Raw genomic sequence first — 23003 nt, forward strand, 5'->3', positions numbered from 1 at the left:
ACCCAGAATTAAGTGATACAAGATCCCAGTAGCTGTAGAACTACTTTCATTTGGATCCTTCCTGATTTACAAAGAGCCAATGCTGCATGCCCTGTGCCCAGCTGATTTCTAAATATTTCACAGGGGGATGTTTTAGTAGAGCCAGATAAAATCCTATGAATGTCCATGAGAAGATTCTGGAGTTGACCCCTTCATCCTGATACACAGGCACCTGTTGCGCAGGAACAATTCCCTGATAGCATGCCCTCAAAATGAGATAACTCATGTAAATATTCTGTAGGAGCTACTCCATATTTCTTTACTGTTTAAACATTAGCAATCGACAAGTAGCACAACCACACTCCTGTTCCTGGTTGTTATACTTATCACTATCAATGAAAGAGGATAGCTTGGAAGAAGAATACGTCCCTTTTGTAGAAATTGCGTCAAGCCTGCCTGACCAGATGTCTTTGTTCTCTGATGCCCAGATACAGGGTGTATTTTAATCTTACGGTTTAATATAAATTAAACACTGCCAGATTGCTCTAATGGTGCTTTAAATTTAGTTAAGTGGATCCTTTCAGGAGCACAGGGAAGCAGGAGGAAGAGAAAATAAGGTATCCAGAGGTCAAAAGGTAACCATTCCTAAGAAGTCTTGGAAGACTGGAATATAAAACTAGGTTGGGGGCACCTGGGTGGCTCAGTCAGTCAAGAGTCCAACGCTTGATTTTGGCTCAGGTCATGATCTCAGGGTCGTGAGCCTGGGAAGCCCCACATCAGGCTCTGAGCTGGGCATGGAACCTGTGTAAGATTCTCTCTCTCCCCCTCTCCTTCTGCGCCTCCTCCTAGCCTTCCCCCACCCCACCACTCTTGCTCACTTATGCTCTCTCTCAAAAATAAATAAATTAATTAATTTAAAAAACTAGATTGTTCCAAGTAAATGTTTACCCTTTAAAAAAAAAAGAAAAAGAAAAAGAAAACCAGGATGTTGGACTTTCCATTACTACTTTCCAATCTAGGCAATGAAGTATGATGATGACTACTTCAAATGCTCAGTATCCTTCCAACTGCCTCATGGAAGCACATTACTATAGTTGTGAGAAGGACAGCTTGGACTCAACAGAAATGAGCCTTTTAGCACAGCTAAAATAAAGAAAAAAAGCAACTTTTCTTTTTAAAAGGATTTTCGACTCCACATCTCACAATAACCACCTTTGTGTGGTTATGGGTACTGACCTATGTAATAGATACTTTAAAAAAAAAAAGATGATGACACAAGAAGAGAGATGCTCATTTCTATCCATGCACTTTTCAAAATATCCCCCAATTTTTGTGGGAACAAGAGTGGAAATTGTGCCCAGTTGAGAACAGGGAATATGGTCTTAGTTCTGTCCCATGTTTACTATGTGACCTTAGGAAAAACACAGCATCTTCCTGCGTCTCTTTTTAAATTTGAAATGGAGAATAAGAATGTCCACCCTATCTAATTTGTGGGCTGTTTAATGGTCACAGTGAAGTCATCTGTATGAGTCAAGACATCATAGTAAAACAACGCCACCCAAATATTTGGTCATTCTCATAGCTAACATTGATTATTGACTTAATTAACATTTTACATACGTTCATTCAATCTACACATTAGCCCTGGAAAGTCAGTATTAACACAACCCCCTTTTATAGACCAGTGAACAGAGGTTGGGAGGTTAAATAGTTTGTCTCAAGTTACTGAGGGGAAACTGGATCCCACAAATAGGAAGAATAAACACTTAGAGAACTAAGAAAAAAGAGTAAAAGGTGAAAATTTGGGGAGAAAGAATATATTTTTAAAGCATTATAGTGATCATCAAAAAAGAAAAATCAAGAGTGTTAGAAATTCTTACAGTCATTTTATGGTATACTGTTGTATTTTGAATTGCATATGGGGAGAGGCACCAAATCATTCAGCACTTAGGGCCTTTCAAGGTTTTAATCCAGCCTGTCTTAGATGGCACCAAGGTACCAACTCCAGCCAGGTGACTCCAAAGCCCATACTTATAACTGCTCTACTGCATCATGCTCTGTAATAATAATACTTATTATAACTAAGTAACCATTGCCAGTAATTACTAGTAATAAGCATTTTCAGTGGTAAGCATTGCCATTCAAGAAAAGTTTATTCTGTTTTGAAAACAGAGTAAGCAACCCATAATCTGGATCTCAAGATACAAAGAGAAAGGCACACAGCGAGAGTCACTGGTTTTCTTACTGTGGCTTTTAAATGACCATTAAAGAGTCTTCAGCAAACTCATGGGTTCTATATTGGCTCAGGGCAAGGGGTTAACAACAATTTAGAAATCTTTGAAATTCCTAATAGAAACACAACAAACCCTACAGCAGCATTAGCAGGGCCAGTGATAACATTCATGGAGAGAGAGAGTGAGTTTTCTGAGAAACAGATGAACAGCTTTTAAGATCTTAGGCTATTTGGATTCCCGTGCCCACCCATCCCCCAGACTTTAAGCACGAAACATTTAAAAATCAGGTCTATTAGTGTCTAGCGAATTTGGATGATGATAAGAATTCATAGTAGCTGCTAACACCTCTGGCTCTCTTCAAAGTCTCAAAGATAAACGAAAAGGTCATTTTTGTGCCTTAATCTGAGAAGTACTAAGTGTATGACAAGAGACTCCCAGCAAAGGCTGAGCTGGATGTTGTATGGAGACTGAGATGGTAGATAAATGGGTAGGCAGGGCTTTTCATATCAATAGCTTGGGAGTCTTATATGTATGCTTTTTGTAGATGCTCCCATAATCCTTAAACCAGGCACAGGAAGACTCTGGTTATTCGGCGGGGTGGGGGGAAGGACAGTAGCACAATTACCTCTGATTGGCTTTTAAAGAAAATTAATGCTGAATTAGGCATGAAAATTACAGCCTTCGAGTCATTCAAAATTCTTGGGCGACAAATAAGCAAATTTACTTTATGTATTTCTCCCAAGTGTGATGATTATTAGCTAAACAGCTCTTAAAAAACTTCTGAAAATGTGCTTTGGGCTTCCTTATCTCTGTGCTCGCTTCACTATTAAGGAAGTGAGAGGACAGCAGTAAGAGAATTATGGGGAGTTTGAAGCGTTGGAGAGAGAGAGAGAGAGAGAGAGAGAGAGAGAGAGAGAGAGAGAGAGAGAGAGAGAGAGAGGGTGAAACAGCATCATGCCCACATTAGTGAAAAGTTCAATATTCTGAACTAGTCTCTTGCACCCACCAAGTGATAATGCAACTGTGGAATAAAGGCCCTGAGCCAAAGTATTTTCCCTTCCATTCTTGGAACTTTTTTGATCAGGGTTCAGGGCTCTTTTGCTAGGAGAAGTGAGAGATGAGAGGGAAAGCTAAAGAATGATTTGAATGACCTCTTTAAAATAAGGCAACCTTTCCTCCCATTGCCCTTGATTTGGCCATGTGGCTCTGGGAGTTTGCTGGCAAATGCTCCTTGACCATAAAATTTAAACAGATGATTAACCCCTCTTCCTCCCACACCAGCATGCTTGTTATTAAAATGCCTACTAGGACCGATCTCTGAATATCAAGGCAGGCCTACTGTAAATGAAAGAAAAAATGGGCAAAGTCAACCAAGTGAATGAAACCCCACCCTTCGTTTCTCTCTCATCATTATCCTGACTTGATGTTCATCACTTTAAGTTTAGTAAAGTTCCTTTTACAGTCTTTCTGAAATCTCTGACCATCTGTACCTTCAACCTTACCTGCCTAAATGGCACCACAGAGTCCAGATAACAAAGGGATTATTCTGTGATTATCGATGATAGCTCACGATGGAGATGGCACCCCTTCCCTCCACGGGTCATCATTTGCAATGCCCTGGAAAGCCTACAGCCATTGTCTTTAGTATGAGCCAGTCAGGCAGTATTGGTCAGGTTGACAAAAAGTGTTCAGTGCATAGTTAGTAAGTCTCCAGAAGCTCCCTATGCTGAACCAAGCCCTAACATGATAATTCATCTTGTCCTACAAAAAAAAAAAAAAAAAAAAAAAAAAAAATACATGAATGACGTGCTTAGTATTCAGTGTTTTATGATTTGGTGACAGTCATGAAAAAGTTGCCACTTAGGAGTAAGAATGGGAGAGCCGAAGAGAGTCTGTGGTCACTGAGAGTACAACACGTACCTGTGGGATAATGCTCATTCACTGGCCAGTTGTCCACCTGGAGTGTGGCATTGCCGCCGTTCCTGGTGAAGCGCACCACATGATATTTACCATCATTGACGGGAGTTCTCTCCTCCTTGATAGAGATGTCAACTGTGCCAATATTGAAGACAACTCCGATTTTCCCCTGTTCCTGTGATAAAGAAACACAAAAGGCATAGTTAGCACCAACCACAAGGTGTTCTCCCTTTAAAGTGGGTCCTCCAACTAGCAATAAATCTGTAGGTACCCAGAGGGAGCTGGCAGCATGAAGGTAACAACAGTATCATACATTTCTCCATGGGCTTTCATCCTGAACATAGAAACCAATGGCATAAAGCCACCCGGATTGCTCTCACGGGCTGCCCTGCACAGCTTACATCATTTGCTTGCTCGCCACAGATAGCAAAGCTGGAAACCACAGAACTACCTAAGAGCTGTGTAGTGACACTGCAAAGTGCATTTCTGTGAGAGCAATGAGGCCTATTTTCTAGGAGAGGTAATTAGACCCTGGACCCTAGATCGCCTCACAGTTTAGATTTAGGATTAAAGAGGAAATATAAGCATACTTGCACATTTTGGGGGGGATCAAGGCCAAGGGAAGGGGTACAATGAATGATGAGGAGGCAATGGCAGAGGGGCTAGCATCATAGATCAACACCCAAGGATACACTGTGCAAGTCTCAAACCCATAGAAAACGTATCCTCAGTAGAGGTCAGTGAAACTGAGCTGGGGTTTTCAGAGTCAGATGGCTGCTACTCTTCCCACACGTGTAGCTCTACTCCTAAGGCTCATCCAAAGAGGGCCATAATATTCAGTGCTAAAGCTCTATGCTACATAGCACACGAGAACCCAAAGGCCCAAAAAGAGACTTCTGGGAGGGAAAATACAATGAATGCCAGAAGAGAAATACTATGGCAATGAAGGTGATGATTATGGTGAAGGTAGAGGCAATGGCATCATCTGCTTCCTGAAAGTGCCCAGAAATACTGAAACATAAATGCTATTAAAACTCTTACTCTTCTCCTCTAGTCATTGGTTATGACTAAGAGTTAGAATTAGTATTCACAATGAGATACAACACAAAAGTAACCTTCCTGGTCAGATATAATCAGTCTCTGCCAACTTCCTAGGAAGGTGTCACAGCATGTAGGACGTCAGGAGGGATGGGCAAGGAGAGAAGGAGACATCTTTCTCCATTTTTCTACTTGTGTGACTTCTTGGCTAAGCAATAGGTTGGACGTTCAAGGACAATAAAATTTAGTGGCAACTCTGCTGTTCTATTTGTCCACATAGTCTCTGTTATCCTCTCTGTTCTCATTCAAGAAGTAGGAGGAGAATAAAAAGGAGGAGGGGGAGAAGGGTAAGAAAAAGAAAGATACGAAGAAAGAAGCCCAGGAGCCGTATAAACTAAGTGTAGGAAAGATTTCATGGTTGGGTTCATTCGTTTATAAATATTCATTCAATACATAAATATGATATTTATGAAGCACCGACTGTGCTTAAAGTCAGTGAATTAAGACTTCTGGTGAGATTTTAGGCACTGGTTTCCAGATAGTTTGGTACACTTCACTTCTTTTTTCAAAAGACAGGCTTTCTTTATCTTGCCAATTTTCCTTTAGTATGCGAACACATCTTATTCCCGATAAAAGAACGGACAAGTACCCAGGAGTCTTGATTTTAGAAGGTAGGCATCTCAGCTAAGAAAGGCTGCTTTCGGCATGCAGGAATGCTCTGATACGGGGTGGACACTGCTGTCTCCTTTGTGCCCGGAGAGCACAGAGTGCAATGTAAAATGATGTCTGCAATCCCCATGTTCTGTTCTCTGCGAAAAGAAATGCAGGTGCCTCCCCAAATGGGGACTAAATGTACTTATGATTTTGTAAATCCGTGTTTATTGTGACACTCTGTTCTCAGGGTTTTTTTTCTTTCCTCACCCCTACATCTCCAGCCCTAAACAAAGCACTTAGCATTAAAATGGAGAAATGAAACTGATGATCGGTTCTTTTGCATCTTTCATGCCCATAATTAATAATGTGATGATCCATTTTATTCTTTCTCCTTAATTCTCTAGGAATTCAGAAATGGTATTATGATTTTCCTGCTTCCCCCTACTTAAAGCGTTGGCATTCATGTCTAAGGGTGTGTGTGTGTGTGTGTGTGTGTGTGTGTGAGCACCTATTCATCCTTAGGCCTAGATAAGCAAGGCTATAGTAACCTGCGTCATAACTGGTTTAGCAGAATGAGGGAACCGGAGGAGTTAAGAAACCATGACTGCAGACACCATTACTCCTCTGCCCACCCCGCAGATGTGGGCTGCTTATTGCACCACTATTCTTCAATGAGAAACCACCATATAAATCCTGGACGCACAGAAAGGGCTGCTGGCAATTCAATTCACCTCTGAGTCACTAATTAATCATGGATGGAGAACAGTTTTAGGTAGAGAGAGGGGACCTTTAAACCAGAAGTAGCATCGGGCGGTTCTGGCTCAATGAGTTGGCTGATCAGTGAGATATATTCTTGGGCAGATTTTCTGCAAGATCCATAATAGATTCAGGGAAAGAAAAGATTTAATCTCTGCCAGAATAAATATTTGGTCCTTATCAGAGGCGCCACATATTTGGCACTGCAATCACTGCTTCAGAGACATCTTCTCAATCCTGCTAGCACTACGGCCAATGTCAGTGGAGACCCCTACCCAGATGCCGCATTGTGTTTCCCCACAGCGGGACATGTGGCTGTGCTAGACCTCAGATGCTGTCTCTTTACTTGCGGTAATAAGATTTCATTACTGCAACCTCCTTGTCATTTGTCATGGGACCACAGTGGCATTATAATGTGTGGCTAACTGCTTTGTCTCAGTTCATTATAAGTCTTACGTCAAGTACCCATAGACTTGCCTAGGCTTGAATCCCTCATGCTCAGCTGCCATGAAAATAAACTCGGCTGGCTCAGGTGTCCAGAGAGGAGACGATTTGAGGGATAAAAAGCACTGGCTTTGGAAACAGCCCTGACTGACCCTTGGGCAAGTCACTTAACTTTTCTGAACCCTTTCTTAATAATATATGATGGGGCAGGATACCAGCTCCCCAGACTTCCTAGGGCTGTTATAAGGCTAAAATGATGCGATTATAATGATTCATATGATAGCACTTTATACTACTAACAAATAAAATATTGTTCAAGTAAAAGGGATAAATGGAGATCAGGAGAAGGAACAATCCAAACATTTGACCATATGTCACACCCTGTGAGCACTGGAGAAGTTAACTGGTTCAATAGGATAAACACGGTTTTAGCATGGTTCAAATAATACCTCTCTCTGGCTCTGAAGGCTCGATGACCTTGGGCAGGTTATTCAACTTCTGATTTCCCTACTATAAAGGGTTCTGTGGAGGAAGAGAAAGGCGAATTGCTACCTTTGAAGCTTGTTGCGAGGATTTTAGGAGAATACATATGTGTGAAACTCCCACAGCACGTGGCTCTGCTTACTTTGGGACTAAAATAAATGTCAGTCATCTTTTCGCTTTCTTTCCCCTCATTAGTATAGTTGAAAGTGGTGGTGGGAGCTAAGGGCTGGCTGGTTTGGCAATAGTGTCATCAAGAAATATTGTAAAAATAAATGTCAATTTTAGCAAACAGAACATTAAAAAAACAACATTTGCACGGTTGAGTTCCTGTCACAATTTGGTAGTTGCTCTCTCTTCACATTCCTCGGTATCTTTTAGAAGCCTTTCCAAGGCAAGCAAAGTATAGCTGCAAAAACAGCATGACTATAAATTTTAATAACTCCACACCCATCACCACTAAAGTTGCTACCAAAGGCAATCACTTCCATCTATGTTCTTCCTTGATATTAAAAACACAGACAAGTGGTAAATCAGAAGACATTACCAAAGAGTCCTCAAGTGCAATAAAAAAAGTCTGTTAAAAAAAAAAAACAACACAAAAAAACAAGTCTGAACGGCACAAGAAAACAGCTGTCTGTAAATAGCCAGTAAATCCATTCTTCATCAATAATGACTATTTACGAGCCCACCTGGCTCCTCAAATTAGTCCGGCTCCAGCTTTCTGACCTTCCATCAGCCACATTACAGTTATTGCTGTGGAGGTGACCCTTGAGATACTACCAACACCAGGGTCAGATTTCAGAAGCAGAGATGCACAAGGGCAAGAAAAATCCTCAGGAATAAAGACCTCCCTGCAGGCAATCTCTTCATTCATTCCATGGTGCCCCCGGGGAAGGCAAAATGCACCATCCACTATTTTAGACAATTGCAGCTGACAGAAACAGAACTGGGACTCTCAAAAGTATGCCCAGGAGACGTGCAAAGGAAGCAGTTCTCAATATCTTGACTTCCAGGCTTCCCACAGAATCTGGGAGTTCAGTGCTAGGCAATAATACAGGAAGAACAACAGGTATGTGATCCTTCTTGGGGCCAGACACTTCCAGGTCTGGCATACCTGTTCCAAAGTCTGGGTCACAATAAATAAAACAATCAGTGGCAGCGTTTACTACATTTTTCTAGTTTCCCCCCATTATCAGCTCATAGTAAAAGAGGATTTCTTCGGTCTCCTTGTGATGTGTAGGGCCAAGAGACCAGTGCTGACCAATGAATTAGGTGTCACTCCTGAGCCATGCATTAGACTGCTGGTGTGAGACCAACCAGAGTTCTCCCACTGGCTCTCAACCACTGTATCCAGCAAATTCCTGGCAGTGGACTCTTTGTCAGCCTGGGTCATTAAGTGAGAATGGCAACAAGCCAACTCGTGATGGACATGGCAAATGAGAAACAAAGCTTGATTGTTTTATGCCACCAAATATTGAAGCTGCTTGTTATGCAGTGTAATACAGAGTAATACACTGTTATGCAGTGTAATACAGAGTACCTTGAAGAGCAGAGTAGGTTGCTTGGCAGGTACTTTTTAATAAAACAATTTTTGAATTCTTAAAATTACCCTCCAGATTTTGTAGACGAAAAAAGATGGAGATTCAGAGAAGTGGGAATTCACACAACTAATAGAAGATGCATTTAAGATTAGAATTCAGGTCTGTCTGGCTTTAAAACCCATGGATTTTCCACCATATTATGTTTCAGTCACATTTATTACAAGTTGCAATTGAGTTATTTATATAAGTCACTGTATACGTCACATATTATATACTTCATGTTTGTCTAACTTGCCTAACCTGTCTACCCAATCTAACTGTGGGTATCTCAAATGTAGGGATACCAACAGGTGCTCAGTTAATGTTTGTTAAATTAAAGGATAAGAGAATGAATGAATAGGGAATTAGAATGCATGGCTCTGGTAGAAAAAAAATTGTGTTGGTAAGTTTTTATACCATGGGAGGTTAAAAAGGATTTGAATAGTACATGATAATGAAGAGAACTGTTCATCCATAGCCACATTTTTTTTTGCAATAAATCTTAATCAAAACATATAATCTCACTGTGCTTTATGTATGCAATCAATAAAAAAAAAGAAGTATGATTTTGACTCATCAGATAATTTTGGCTGAAGGAGAATTTTATTGAAGTTCTCTAGGGTAAAACATTCTTGTGTTTAGTAGAACACAGTATGGACACTTTTCGGGGCCAGTCACTGTCTTTCAGTGAAGATCATCAGGCCATTCTTTCAATGTTATGGTCTCCTTGTTCTAGACTCAAGATAATTGTTAGCTAATAAGCAGGGAGTGTGTACTTTCTGTGTGCAGAGTTGTGAACTATTGAAAGATTCAAGAGATATAAGAGACCAGGTCTCTCTCTCAAGAAGTCTAAGCCCATCAGGAATTATGCAAACTGACAAGATTCCAGCTATGAAGCTTGGAGATGGTTTGGACTTTCACTGTCATCCCAGGCCCCTTCCCTTGGGGTGGGAGGGGGGAGGACTGTGACAAGAAGGGCAAGGCAGAAGGAAAATGTCTGCTCTAGGTTCCAGAAGCCTTTGTGATTTAGAATCAGAAGACCTGAGCCCAGTCAAGCTCCACATCCAGGTAATCTTGAGCAGGTCATTCAACTATCTACACACACACACACACACACACACACACACACACACACAAGAGAACAAGACAATAATAGTAACACCTGTGTTAAATGGAATTTAAGAGAAATGAATAAAATCTTGGCAAATTCTGAAGTGCTCTTCAAAGGATGATGTAAAAATGATGACAATGGTGGGGGTGAAGATGGTGGGGACAGCTGGGTGACAGAGAAATAGTGTGACAGATGATGAATGAGTCAGAGGCTTTTGCACACATCCTATAGGATACCACTCTATTTAAAATGACTGTCTCCCATTCAAGATCATCAACTCTAGAATCTGTACAGATTGTCCCTAGAAAATTCATGTTAAATGGCTTGGAAACAAATTCTATTTTCCTAAATCTGCACAGGACTCAGTGACCTTTGCACCCACCCAGCAACACTGCATCCACCTCTCCACCTACAGCTGCGCCTCTCCTGTTGTTGTGCTGAAGTCTGGCTGTGGGAGATCAATCAATTAAAGCGGATTAGATCCATGGACTGAATTACTAACAGAGGGCCAAGAGAGATAAGACGGATAAATAGCTCAAGACAGCTCCATCTCTAACTCCAAGCAAAGAAAAAAAACAAAATAACAGCAAACATGGATGACAGCTCAGGACAACAGGAAATCTGACCTGAACGGGGGGAGTCAAGGAAGGACAAGACAGCCAGTGCAAGTAAATAAGATGCAAGGCAGAACCAGTGCTCTAATAGTCAGTGGTCACAAATGGCATCCCAAGTCACCATGTCCCTCAAATGCACTCTGAACATTCACTTCTAATCCACAGACCCCAATGTCATACCAGTTGGGGTAGTTTGGCAGTTAAGTCTGACCGCAAAGCAAAAATTAAAGTTCATTTCCACAGAAGCCCTAGTGTTGCACCAAGACCTGGAGCAGCCTTCTGGCAGGATTCAGGTGACAGTTGGCAAGGCAGTGAAGACTGCAACCCAGTTCAGACAGAACTTCTTCCATAAATGCCTTGCTTTCCCCCTAAATCTCTACCGCAGCTGTGCAGGACTACCCAAGGGCTTTAAGAAAGAGATCTCAGGCACTGTGATCACAGTAATGACACTATCATCCTCAAAAATTAAAAAAAAGACACACACACACACACACACACACACATTTTAAATCACCTAAAATATTATTCTAGATCATCTTACATCTTATCTATATACTTAACAAAGTGTGGTCCTGAGACCGCAGTATCAGCGTCAGCCTCACCTGGAAACTTGTTAGAAACGTAAATTCTGGGACCTAACACCAGACCCTCTGAATCAGAAACCCTGGAGTCGGGCCCAGCAATGTGTATTTTCACAAGCTCTCCAAGTAATTCAGATGCTTGCCAAAGTCTGGGAACCACTTCCTTATGTCTTGGTTTCACTCAGGCAGTGGTTTCAACTGGGAGTGATTTTGTGCCCAGGGACATTTGGCAAAAAGGTCTGGAGACATTTTTGGTGATCTCATCTGGGGGTGGGGCATGCTACTGGCATCTAGTGGGTACAGGCCAGGAATGCTGCTAAATATCCAATAATACACAAACAAGAAATATCTGGCCTATAATAACAGTGTCACTACTGAGAAACTCTGCACTAGGGAGTATGAAACTTTAGTCACACAACAAACATCTATCTATAAAGCATGTGTGGTTTGAAAGAGGCTGTTATATAAACATTTATATATATGGTCTGTTTTATTCCTCACAATGCTCCTTCTTTGAGGTATGAAGGAATATACACACATGTACAATGTTACACACTATGCACATGTATGTAAGTGCATGTTTGTGTGGTCACACATGAAAATTTTCACATATTTGGTCCAAATCTGTGATCCAGCCCTCAGAGCACAGGATGAGCTGTGAGCATCTATGGATAATTGGACTCTCCCCATACTCTATGTTGTCCTCCAGTGCCCATTTTATAGATGTACACTTGGAAATGTAAGCTTACGTGGCCAGAAAGTGGCAGGTCTGGAATGTGTGTCCTTCTCTCAATTCATTGCTACTAGCCCCTAAGAAAGTATCCCAGTGTCCCAGTACATCTCCCAGCACAATGACATTAGCTGAGAGTCCCTTGACTTTTTACTCCAGATGAGGTAATTAGTCAGTTTCCACAAAGATGGATGATCAGCAGCTCCCCTACAGAAGAGAAACCAGTAAACAGCCAGGAACATTTCTAGACCTATTCTGTGGTTGTAAGGAAACCTTTAGTGATTTTCCAAAATGTTTTATTATTTACCTGTCTTTTAAGTGACACACTGAGTTAACATCGCTTCAAGGTGAATGGACCTATGTGAATAATAAACATCAACCAAAATTTCTGGTTTAATAAGTGAGGCATTCTCAGTCACTTGCCTTGATGAATTCCAAGTCTAAACTTTACACCCTTTTCTAGCTGGGAAAAAAAATTAGTATGCACATTTCAGAATTGAGAGATTTAGTATTTGGGATTACCAGAAAATACGATGCAGATTATTGCATGTTTTAATGATGACTTTGGAGAATGGACATGCAACGTAGGAGGCAGATTGGCCTGACACAGAGATCAATAAACAATGGGCCAAATCCAGCTATTGCCTACTTAGGTAAATAAAGTTTTATTGGTAGGCATCTGTGCTCATTCACTTACATATTGTCGGTGGCTGCTAATAGCAGAGCCAAGTAGTTGCAGCAGAGATCTTGTGGCCCAGAAGCCTAAAATATTTACTCCCTGCCCTTTACAGAAAAAGTTTGCTGACTCTTCTTATTGAAGCTTGCACAACTTAAAGTTAGCCATGTTAGTTGTGTATTGTTTCTGGTTTTTTTTCCTTCAGTTTTTGACCTATAGTTTATGTTTACTTGGTCAGAATAACTCGAATATCAGTGGGAGGGTCAGACGGGGAGTCTGTCTGTACCTGCTCATTCAATGATTACCTGGAATATAGAACACATTTCTAATAAGACAACATATATAAAAATTCACCCAATTTAGGTCCGAACTAATCTATCTCAGATCCATTAAGGGTGGTTTAGATACTAAAATCAATTCAACAGAGCACTGTTTGAAGGTAGGCAGCCGAGGATACAGAGAAATACATTAGAGGCTCCTGGCAAAAGATGATAGTGGCTCGGAATAGTCTGGTAATGGGGGAGATGAAGCGAAGTTGTAAAGTTATTAAAATTATAATGATATGACATTTCTTTCTGAAAATCTATCTAGTTCCCTGGAGCGAATCATGTACATGTTAAAGTCTTGGGACTCTAAAAGCTAGCACACACCACTCTGATGCCAGGTCTTAAGTTTACGACACGAGATGGAATGAGAAAAAGAGAACAGCACTGCTACCCAACGAGTATGCATCTGCAAGAGACTTGAGTCCCCTGAGTGATAAGTGGTGATTAACTGAACTTTCTTGGTTTACCTGCAAGGAGAATCTCCTGTGTCATCATCTTGGGATGAACACCCTGAAAGAGGGGTTCATTTTTCCTTTCCTAGTTATCGTAAACAAAATGGCCAGCAGACTCTAATATATCAGCAGCGCCTGTCTGCACACAGGGACGCCAGTGTTTGTGTGTGTCCTAGAGATAGTGTTGCAGCGAGGTATTTCATCCAGGTGATATTTTATGGTCCTCCTCTCTGTCAACTATCACCACCGTAACATACCCTCTGGGATCATATCAGCATTTCTAACTCAAAACGCGGATTCTGACCTACCCCCCACCACCTTAATGAAAGCAACGGAGGGAAGAAAAAAGTGAGGTTTAAACAGCTACAACCCATCAGGAAAAAGTGGGCCTGCTGACTTCCATGCCAGAGTCAAAGCCACTGCAGGGGAAGTAATCGGGACAACGGAGGAAAAGTATAAAAACAAGACACTTTCCCTGGGCCCTGGGTGAGATTAGTAAAGGTGACCCAAACAGGAGACTTGAAAGCATGCCACAGGGAGCTGACTCACACCTTTGGAAAAGTGTCCAACATACCGACATTGAGAGTTATTTCAAAGCTGCAAGCTCTTTTGATAGAATAATTAGGAAACATATCTCTTTACTTTAATTTACTTGAATTTAGTATTCCTACTGCAAAGTGAGCAAGTTTTAGCCAAGTGGGGAAAATGTCCCTAAGACACTCGGGAGTCATCACAGCCCGATGGTATGGCAGGCACTGGGGGCCATCTGGGAGCCAGCCACAGCTTTAAATATACAAATTACCCACTGAGTTTATAATAAATCCATATACAATATGAAGAAGTATTTATATTGTGGAATTTAAAGGGCATAAACATTCTTTCTTCTCTCTCTTCTTTATGGATGCACTACAATTTTATTCAGTGACATAAAGATGCTACATGATTTCATCCAAATGGCTAAGGAACACAGTGCTAGAGAAATAGAGTTGTGTATGTATATATGCCCTTGTAAGTGTGTGCATGTGTTTGAATAAGACCTTAAAACTTAACATATCCAAAAGCTGGTTTCTCTGACCCTTCTCTCTGTTCTTATGAAGTAATGATGGCTCAAGAGAATTCAGGGCCCTCTGTGTCCATCAAAAGGCATCTGTAGTCACATGGGAATCCAGCCCTTAGTCCCTGGACAATCAGTGGAGCCCTTGGGCTTTCCCTTCCGTAGAAGGCCTCTCAGGAAGGTGAATCTCTCATAGACCTGACTCTGAGCAAACTGTAGATTTCAGAGTAAATTAAACATGAGGAAGCTACTAGAGTCAACATGAGCTCCAGGCAATGGAACTGGTTGGTCATTAGGGATCATTAATCCAATAAATGATCCAAAGACAGGACAGCTCTCCTAGGCCTGGCTTAGCCCAAAGTTGAATGAGGTACACTTTCCTATATAGAGAAGGGACTTCCCTCTGCCAAAGAGTCCAGCTTTCCTAAACAGGTGCATAGATGTATAGAGCTGAATGCAGTTCTACATGAATGCCCTCCCAGAGCCATCTTGCATTAACTAGGTCTATCTTCCAATTATCCCACAACTTTTCTAGTATCTATTCAACATTAAGATAAATTGTTTGCACTGATTCTTTTTTTTTTTAATAAAATGAGTCTTTCCCCGATTAGATCATAAGCATTGTCAAGGCAGAAAATGCATTTGTATTTTCTATGTCTTCTTCCATATATGGAGTCAATAAATGTTTAGTTGAGCACCTGACACAACGGTGAAGGCATCTTTGCCTTTTTCAGCAAGCAACACTTTGGCGTGGTGCACAATATCTCCATCCATGGTTTATTTATTGCTTTTAAATTTTTGCTATGATTTTGCTTTGGGAGAGTGCTTTTGAAAATGTGGACAATGACCATGTCTCAGGAGACCATGGCCATTAATTTACTTCACGTAGACTACTGAACAGTCTTCAGGATGATTGCCAATATGCCTATGTGGCCCAAGGACAACCTACTCTGTCAGCCTGGAGGTGAAAGGCTCAGTGATCCATTCTAAGGTCTTCAATCCTCTTTATTTGGATAGATTCAAACTAAAGTCCTAGAGGTAAACACTATCATCCCATTACTGGATCCTTCAACCATTTGGTTCCCATTAAACATCATTTTAACCCTTGAAATATCTAAGATGCCAGACTTCTAGAGAAGCTTATTTTCATTTTCTTGCCTCCTTCTATACTCCTAAGTGCCCTGATTGCTGGTCAGTGTAACAGTCAAGCTCTGCTCATTGGGAGCCTATCCCCTCATCACAGTCCTTTAGGGCCACCTCTGAGGGGGCTCTACTACAACCACCATCCATTTTCAATTTGCACTAGACTTGTTAAATTGAGGATCTTTACACATAGTTATATTTTGTAAACTTCATTTCTCCAAATCAATGTTGCAGAAATCAAAGTCAAGTCAGAGAAATTGTGCAGTCAAATATCTACCAGTCATGTACTCTGCATAGGGCACTTTGGTAGGCCTATCAGAAGCTACAAAAATATATTTGGAACTATTCAGCCCTCAAGTGTGTAAACTCCACTCCAGAGTTGTGAAAAGGGCAAAAGCTTTGGAATCAGAAGACATGGATCTAATTGTTTAAAGCAGGTCCTGGAATAATTCATACTGGGCCTGGTTTCATCATGTGAAAGACAGAGATGGCATCCCTGAGCTTGTTGGGTGATGACGAAGGTGAAAAAGAGATGTTTGTGACAATGATGTGAAAAATGGGGGGCACTGAAAAAAATACAGCATTAGAAAATAGATGAGGACAAAAGACAAACAGAAACAAGTACACGGTTCCCTAAATTAAGACAAGAAATACAGGAAACTCCCATAAATTTCTAAATAAACATCCACAGTCAGTCCTTGACAAATCTCCCAAGTGACCAGAGGCATAGGATTCACTCTGTGCCCTTCAAGACAGAAAATGCTGCCTTATTTGGGCGCGGTCAGGCCGAGGGTGGGAAAGAAGTGGGGCTGGAGAAGGCATACTAGGTAGCTGCCAATGAGGAGGTCAAGAGGAATGGGGGAAGTTTAGAAGACTGAAGCTGTTGCGATGGCAATGAGATTCAGTCTGTGAAAGGGAAAAATAGAAAATACTTGGCATATAAACATTTTAGAATACCAACCAGCTGGTCTGCTTTCTAAAACTTCAGTAACGTTGCCGAGACAGAAACCTTTGAATGTTAAGGTAGACTCTCTGGGCTCAACATTATACAAACAAAGAGAAAGCAATTTAAGCTTCATAAACACACTACATCTTAGAGAATATTTTCTCTTTTGCCCAAAGGGCCCTCCCCATACCTCCTGGCAAATGTGTCTCTGAGGATGGCACAATTACACTTAAGGGGTTTAGAAAACTATAGACTTAAAATAAATATAAATAAAATCCCTTTTTTCCCCCAAGTATGCTCTGCTCTCCACTTCCCTGTTTTCTACTGTAGGTTTCTTTCTTCCAGCAAAAGAAGAGCTTTAGGGGTTTGGAAAGGCAATGGTCTGTGCGATGCTTACACCGGACACTGGCCCAGAGGCTCAAGGCCATCAGGGAAGACGTCACCCAAGTGATGTTAGAGCACCATGTTTCGGCAGTTAGCAGTGATCTTAATGCTGCTGACTAGTCACTCCATGCTCAGTGATACCTTTGAGTCATTTAAGGCAGTGATTAAGGTCAGAAGAAGGGAAAAATTTAAAGAAGAGGGAAGGATGGGGCGCCTGGGTGGCTCAGTCAGTTAAGCATCCATTTCCTGGTCTCAGCCAGGTCTTGACCCCAGCGGTGCTGGACTTCATGCTGGTCATGGAACCTACTTTAAAAAATATTAGTTAATTAATGAATAAAAGAAGAGGGAAGGAAGTAATGGGGAAACAGACAAGGAATTAGATCAGTGAAGGAACATTATCCACCCAGCCTCATCTGAAAGAATACAGAAAACCAGCTCCCCAGACCCTCATACATAGATGTATTTCCGGCCACTCCATTTCATACTGACTTCAAGAAACTTTCTGCAGGCAAATATTGAGAGGCAAACACCTTAGAAAGCCAGCATGAAGCAAAGACACCTTCTTCAGCAGAGAGCAGGATGCGCTTCTGATTCAATTGCCAAAGGATGCCTGCTGAGGAGCCACACCAGACAACAAGGTCTATCCAGAGAATGCACAGAAACAAGCATGTGGGGCACTGCAGCCCAAGTGTCTAGGACATACAGGTCTCATTTCCACTCTGGTGAAGCACAGAAGGAGGACCAGGAATCATGAATCTAGCCCACAGCAGCACAGTACACAAACGGCAATGAATCTAGGGCCCATAGATTCTGAAAGGGTACTGAAAACGGTTTTTGGTTTAATCTGTGGATTATTTTCCCCTGTAGATACTTATTAACTGCATTATGTAATAAAGAAGTTATAAATTCAGAACATACAGGTGGGATCAGGCCCTCAGATGTGTATTATTTTATTTTTTAAAAAGAGGGGGTACTCAGAGTATCTTTTAAAATGTGACTTAGTTTTCAACCTTTAAAAATCAGTCTCTCATGAATAGTTGGATTTCTACTTTTTTTTTTTTTAAATAGTAAGATTTAGCAATACTGGGATGATGTTTCTAAAACACAATTAAAGGCCAGAGTTGACGGGGTTGGGGAGAAGGGTACAAGATCTTTAATTCACCACAGCCTCCACAATTCCCTATTGCCTATCAGATATTTATTATCAAGGTTTCCCTGCCTTTTTAAAATTTATATAGTAGGGTAAAGAAGAAAGGGACATACTTTTGTCACCATATGATGAGCAAGTTCTTCGAACCTCAAGAAACAATAGATTGAGGCCATGGGATTCAAGAAAAATTAAAAAAAAAACAAACACTTTTTAAAAATATTCCATTCCATTTTAAATCACGTATGAGTCTGCCTTTTCCAGACATTTCTGTTTTTCAACCCCTAATGTACTATAATAATCATAGGCTTTTGAGTCAGATAGGTCTGGCTTTAAATTTTAGTTCCACCACTTCCTATATTTTCTTGACCAAGTTGTATAGACTTCCTAACCCTCAATTTTCTCACCTTTAATGTTGGAAAAAGATTACCTCCCACACAAGCTTGTTATGAGGACAAAACAATATATGCAGGCACCTAGCACATAACAGAAGATGCTCAAGGAACTGAACTTCCCTGCCCCTTTGAAGGGTCGGGATGAATTAAGCAGACGTGATCATAAAAACACACACACACCCCTAAAGTGCCTGCCAAATTGTAATGACCCAACTGCTGCTTCAGAAAGATGGCTCAGCTCAATGTTTTAATGCACTTTTCATGGACTGAAGCTCAACAACAAAATCTATCACTGTTAGGCAGTGTCATAAGAAGGTCTGATTTAAACAAAATAGACTTCCTTCTGAACTCTGAAGTGTGGCAGCCACCTTCACCTTGACTCAGGAACACACCAATAGGAAAAGTACATACACTTAGCCAATAAACAATAGGATTAATAAATGACAGCAAAGATAATGATAATAGAATGCATTATTGAAAGTTGTAGAAGAGGAGACCATTCAGTATAGAAAGGTACATATAAATTTTATGCAAACATACTTTTAGTTCTGTGAGTTCATATATCTGCATGGCTATAACCATCAAGAAAAATTTAACGTAGGCCACTGCTCTAGAACTACCATTTAATTTTGAACAGACCGTGATATTGAAAAAAATTATTTTAGTTGTATAACACACTTGCCAAATAAATCAAAAATATTCATTGCAATAAAACAGCTAAAAAAACAGAATCGCTACTCTACCACACTGAGGTTTAAGTGGGCAATAAATCACAGCCCTCTCCATTCCGAATTCCAGGCAAATTGAGAAATAGACACAAGCCAAAGGATCAGTGAACTTTATTGCTTATGGAGCTGAATGAGGGAATGGGTCTGGGACAACATTCACACCTGGCCACACATTAGGTTTCTTACTCGTCTTTCAAGTTCTGTTCCCTTCCCCATTGCCGCCTACAAAGAAGAAACTGGCCTGGGTCTGGGTACTACCAGCACAGAGAAAAGAATGCTCAGAACAGGAAAAAGGAAAGGAAAGGTCTCACTAGATATGTGCAGACTCTTTATCCAATCCCACCAACTAGATAAGGGATTGGAGAGAATGAGTAGTAAGTGTTACCTGAGGGTCACCTGGGTGGCTCAGTCAGTTAAGCATCTGACTTTTGATGTCAGCTCAGATCATGATCTCAGGGTCCTGAGATCGAACCCCTTGTCGGGCTCTGCACTCAGCATAGAGTCTGCTTAAGACTCTCCCTCCCTCTCCTTCTGCCCCTACCCCGCTAAAATAAATAAATCTTAAAAAAAAAAGTAGTGTTACCCCAATACTTTCTTTCCAGTGAAAAGCAGTTGCTTAATAGTATAGCATAGATGGGGAAACCAACCCAAACACACCAGAAGCCCACATAAAGCCTTTCCAGGCAAACTTACTGATACAGATTGACCCATAAGAGTAGCTAAAGAGCCATTCCTTGGGGATCTAAAGAAGACTTGTTCATATGAGGTTGATACATGTTCGAGAATCTTGAAATGTTACCTCACGGTCATGGTGAAGCTTCCTCTAACCAGTTAATAACGACCACTGTTTCTGCTGATTGCTGAAAATCTTAGCAACATACAGCCAATGTCTTAGAGTTTTGGAAATTGTGGTGTCAGAAAAAGAAAAAAAAAATGATTAGAGAGAGGAACATTAAATATGACTTTTAAGCAAAGAAATTACAATCCTAATTGATAAAATTTCAGCAGGCCCATGGAACTTTCTTTATATCATGAACTTCTGCCTCCTTCCTAAGGGGCCTAGAGATCTGCTTTGCTCTCATTTATGTCAATGCACCAGCCAAGACTCCTTAGCTTAGCCCAACTATGCTGTCAACCCCAAATCCCAAGGGCTGCCTATAATCACCATATTTACCATGACGGCCCGGGCAATAATGATACCCACCGACTCTAATGAAACTAAAGTGCACGTGTCATTTCGGAGCTGCTGTTTGTTCAGGCAGAGTTGCCTGTCAGCTGTCTCTGGCCAAGCTTCACAACCTGCAATTTAGTTAACAAACTGAGACATCACAGAAATCAGTGCTTGTAACAGGCTTCCTGGATTCACTTGGGCTTTTCCACCTGTCTCACATACTGAAAGTCTCTAGCAAAGTGGCACTGGTGGGAGGATGTCCCGGTGGAGTTGAAAAGACAAGGAAAAGAAAGGAACAACAACAACAACAACAACAAAAAAGCAAGGAGTTTGCTAAGTTCTAAGGTGGAATCTGCCCTCGAAGAAGAAAATCCAGAGAAAACATTTCTTGGCTCCAGTAACTCTACTGTTACCAGCTGGGCAAATTCCAAACTGTTCGGCCTGGTATCTCAGATCTGCCACTCTCAGGTTCCAGCCTTTATTTCCAGTTTTCTTACCAAACTTTCTGGACCTTCTGCCCCATCTATAATCATTGATTAATCTGCCCATTCATTCAGCAAGTATGTATGAAGTACCTAACCTGTAGAAGATGCTGTGCTAAGCACTGGTTCCGAAATGAACAGAACTATCTCTCCCTTACAAATACTCCTTGTGCTGATGCTTAGTCTCAAGGATGGAATGGATGGGGGTAACTATCAAGAAGAATGAAAATTCCAAGGCCCACTTTAAGGAAGAAGAGAATATAGGGGAACCTATCTCCGTTATAAAGGCTTCCAGGGAACCACCTGATAGGATGATCTGTGCATTTTCCAAGAACTTTAACAGATCTTTTATGATCTGCTTAAGGGCAACAAAAATACGGAAGAAGTAGTAGTACTGGCTTTAGGTTAGAGTGATATGGGAAAGCTTTATAATGGAAGTAGAATTTATATTCAACTCTGAATGTGGACAGACTGTGGATGGCCCAACTTGGATGCTATTGTGTCAAAAGAACCAGATCCCTGAACTTGGGTTTGGAATCCAGGAAACCTGGGTTTAACCCTGGACTGTTCCATGAGTCACCACGTACCACTGAACAAGTCAATTAGCCCCTTTGAGTGTTAGCTTCCTTATCTTAAAAATGATAAAAATACTTAGTTTATATACTACATAGGATAGTTTTGAGAACCAACTGAGATAATATATGTAAAAGTGTCTGGTAAATTGTAATGTACAATACACACATCAGAAGATCATTAGAGGAGCTCCTAGGTGGCTCAGTTGGTTAAGCATCTGACTCCTGGTTTCTGCTCAGGTCATGATCTCAGAGTCCGGGGATTGAGCCCCACGTTGGACTCTGCAATCAGCATGGACTCTGCTTGTTCCTCTCTCTCTGCCCCTCCCCACACCTCCCTCTACTGCACTATCTAAACTAAATGAATAAAATCTTAAAAAAAAAATCATTAGGTGTGCTACATTAATTGTTGATGTGATTTTAAATATACATGGCTGTTTCTTCTTCTAGTTTTTACTTTGATAACTTTTAAAAGGCTGTTTTCACCCTCTTTACCTTCAATAGAAGCAGGAAATGCTTTGCTTCATACTAACTTATTTCTTTTATCACAGAAAATCAAAGTGCTCCTTGGAAATCATCTCCTTAATCTCTTGGAGGGAGGTAAGCAAGTGGACACATATTTTGCACAGTTGTACATGAATATCAATTTTACAAATAGAAAAGCCTAACACGAACTTTCCTAAGTTACAAGTGAGTAAAAGCAGCACCAAAAATGACACAGGCATCTCTTTATCTAATTATCTGCTCTTCCCATTATATGCATCCAAAAACCTTGGTCTCCCAGTAGACTTCCGAGTACAGATCTGGTTTTCCAGCTCCAAAACAAGTAATGCCTTATTTAGCTTTTAAAGCCTCTGTTTCTTCATCTAAACAACAATAAAAGCTGCCAAACAGGAGTTTTGAGGACATAAAAAAGGAATAATGCATTTGTAATATTTACAAAAGAAACCTAGTCCACTATCTATAACCCACCAAATGCAAAATAAAGCCTATTTTCTTTTGTTTTACAGAGTAAGAATTTGATCTTCAGAAATCTCAAGGGTAGTTGTCCCAACATATAGCAAATTGAGTGTGATTTTGAAAAATACCTAATCATTATTAATAAATTGCAGAATTAATTATTCTATCAATCAACGAACATTTGTTAAGCTCATATTATATTCAAAGAATTGTTCTAGATCCTAAGGATATAAAGATGGATAGGGCACAGTGTAGATTTTCCACAAGCTTATAATTGAGTAGATGAGAGAAGACATGGATAAAAAAGCTGTTAAAGAATAGAAAGTGGTAAAGGCCGTAACATACACAAACAAAATTCAAAAGGATTTCAGTCGAAATGTTTATTCTGCAACGGAGAACAGGGAAAACTTCATGACAGAGGTGACTCATAGGCTAGGTCATGAAAG

The 23003-nt window shown here is 40.8% G+C and overlaps 1 protein-coding gene across 13 annotated transcripts in view; it reads right to left on the reverse strand.

The window, feature by feature from the left end:
- NRXN3 (neurexin 3) overlaps nt 1–23003 on the reverse strand; it is a 1474839-nt gene that overhangs the window by 172031 nt on the left and 1279805 nt on the right. For all 13 annotated transcript variants that reach the window (XM_028123318.2, XM_028123231.2, XM_088025019.1 and 10 more), the window contains one exon: nt 4134–4305. In XM_028123318.2, the coding sequence (XP_027979119.1) occupies nt 4134–4305 (172 nt within the window). The remainder of the gene's footprint in view (nt 1–4133; nt 4306–23003) is intronic.

This window comes from Eumetopias jubatus, unplaced genomic scaffold (genome assembly GCF_037043125.1).
Source record: "Eumetopias jubatus isolate StellerSeaLion01/CBP00866 unplaced genomic scaffold, mEumJub1_p1.0 scaffold_7, whole genome shotgun sequence".
Classification (NCBI taxonomy): domain Eukaryota; kingdom Metazoa; phylum Chordata; class Mammalia; order Carnivora; family Otariidae; genus Eumetopias; species Eumetopias jubatus.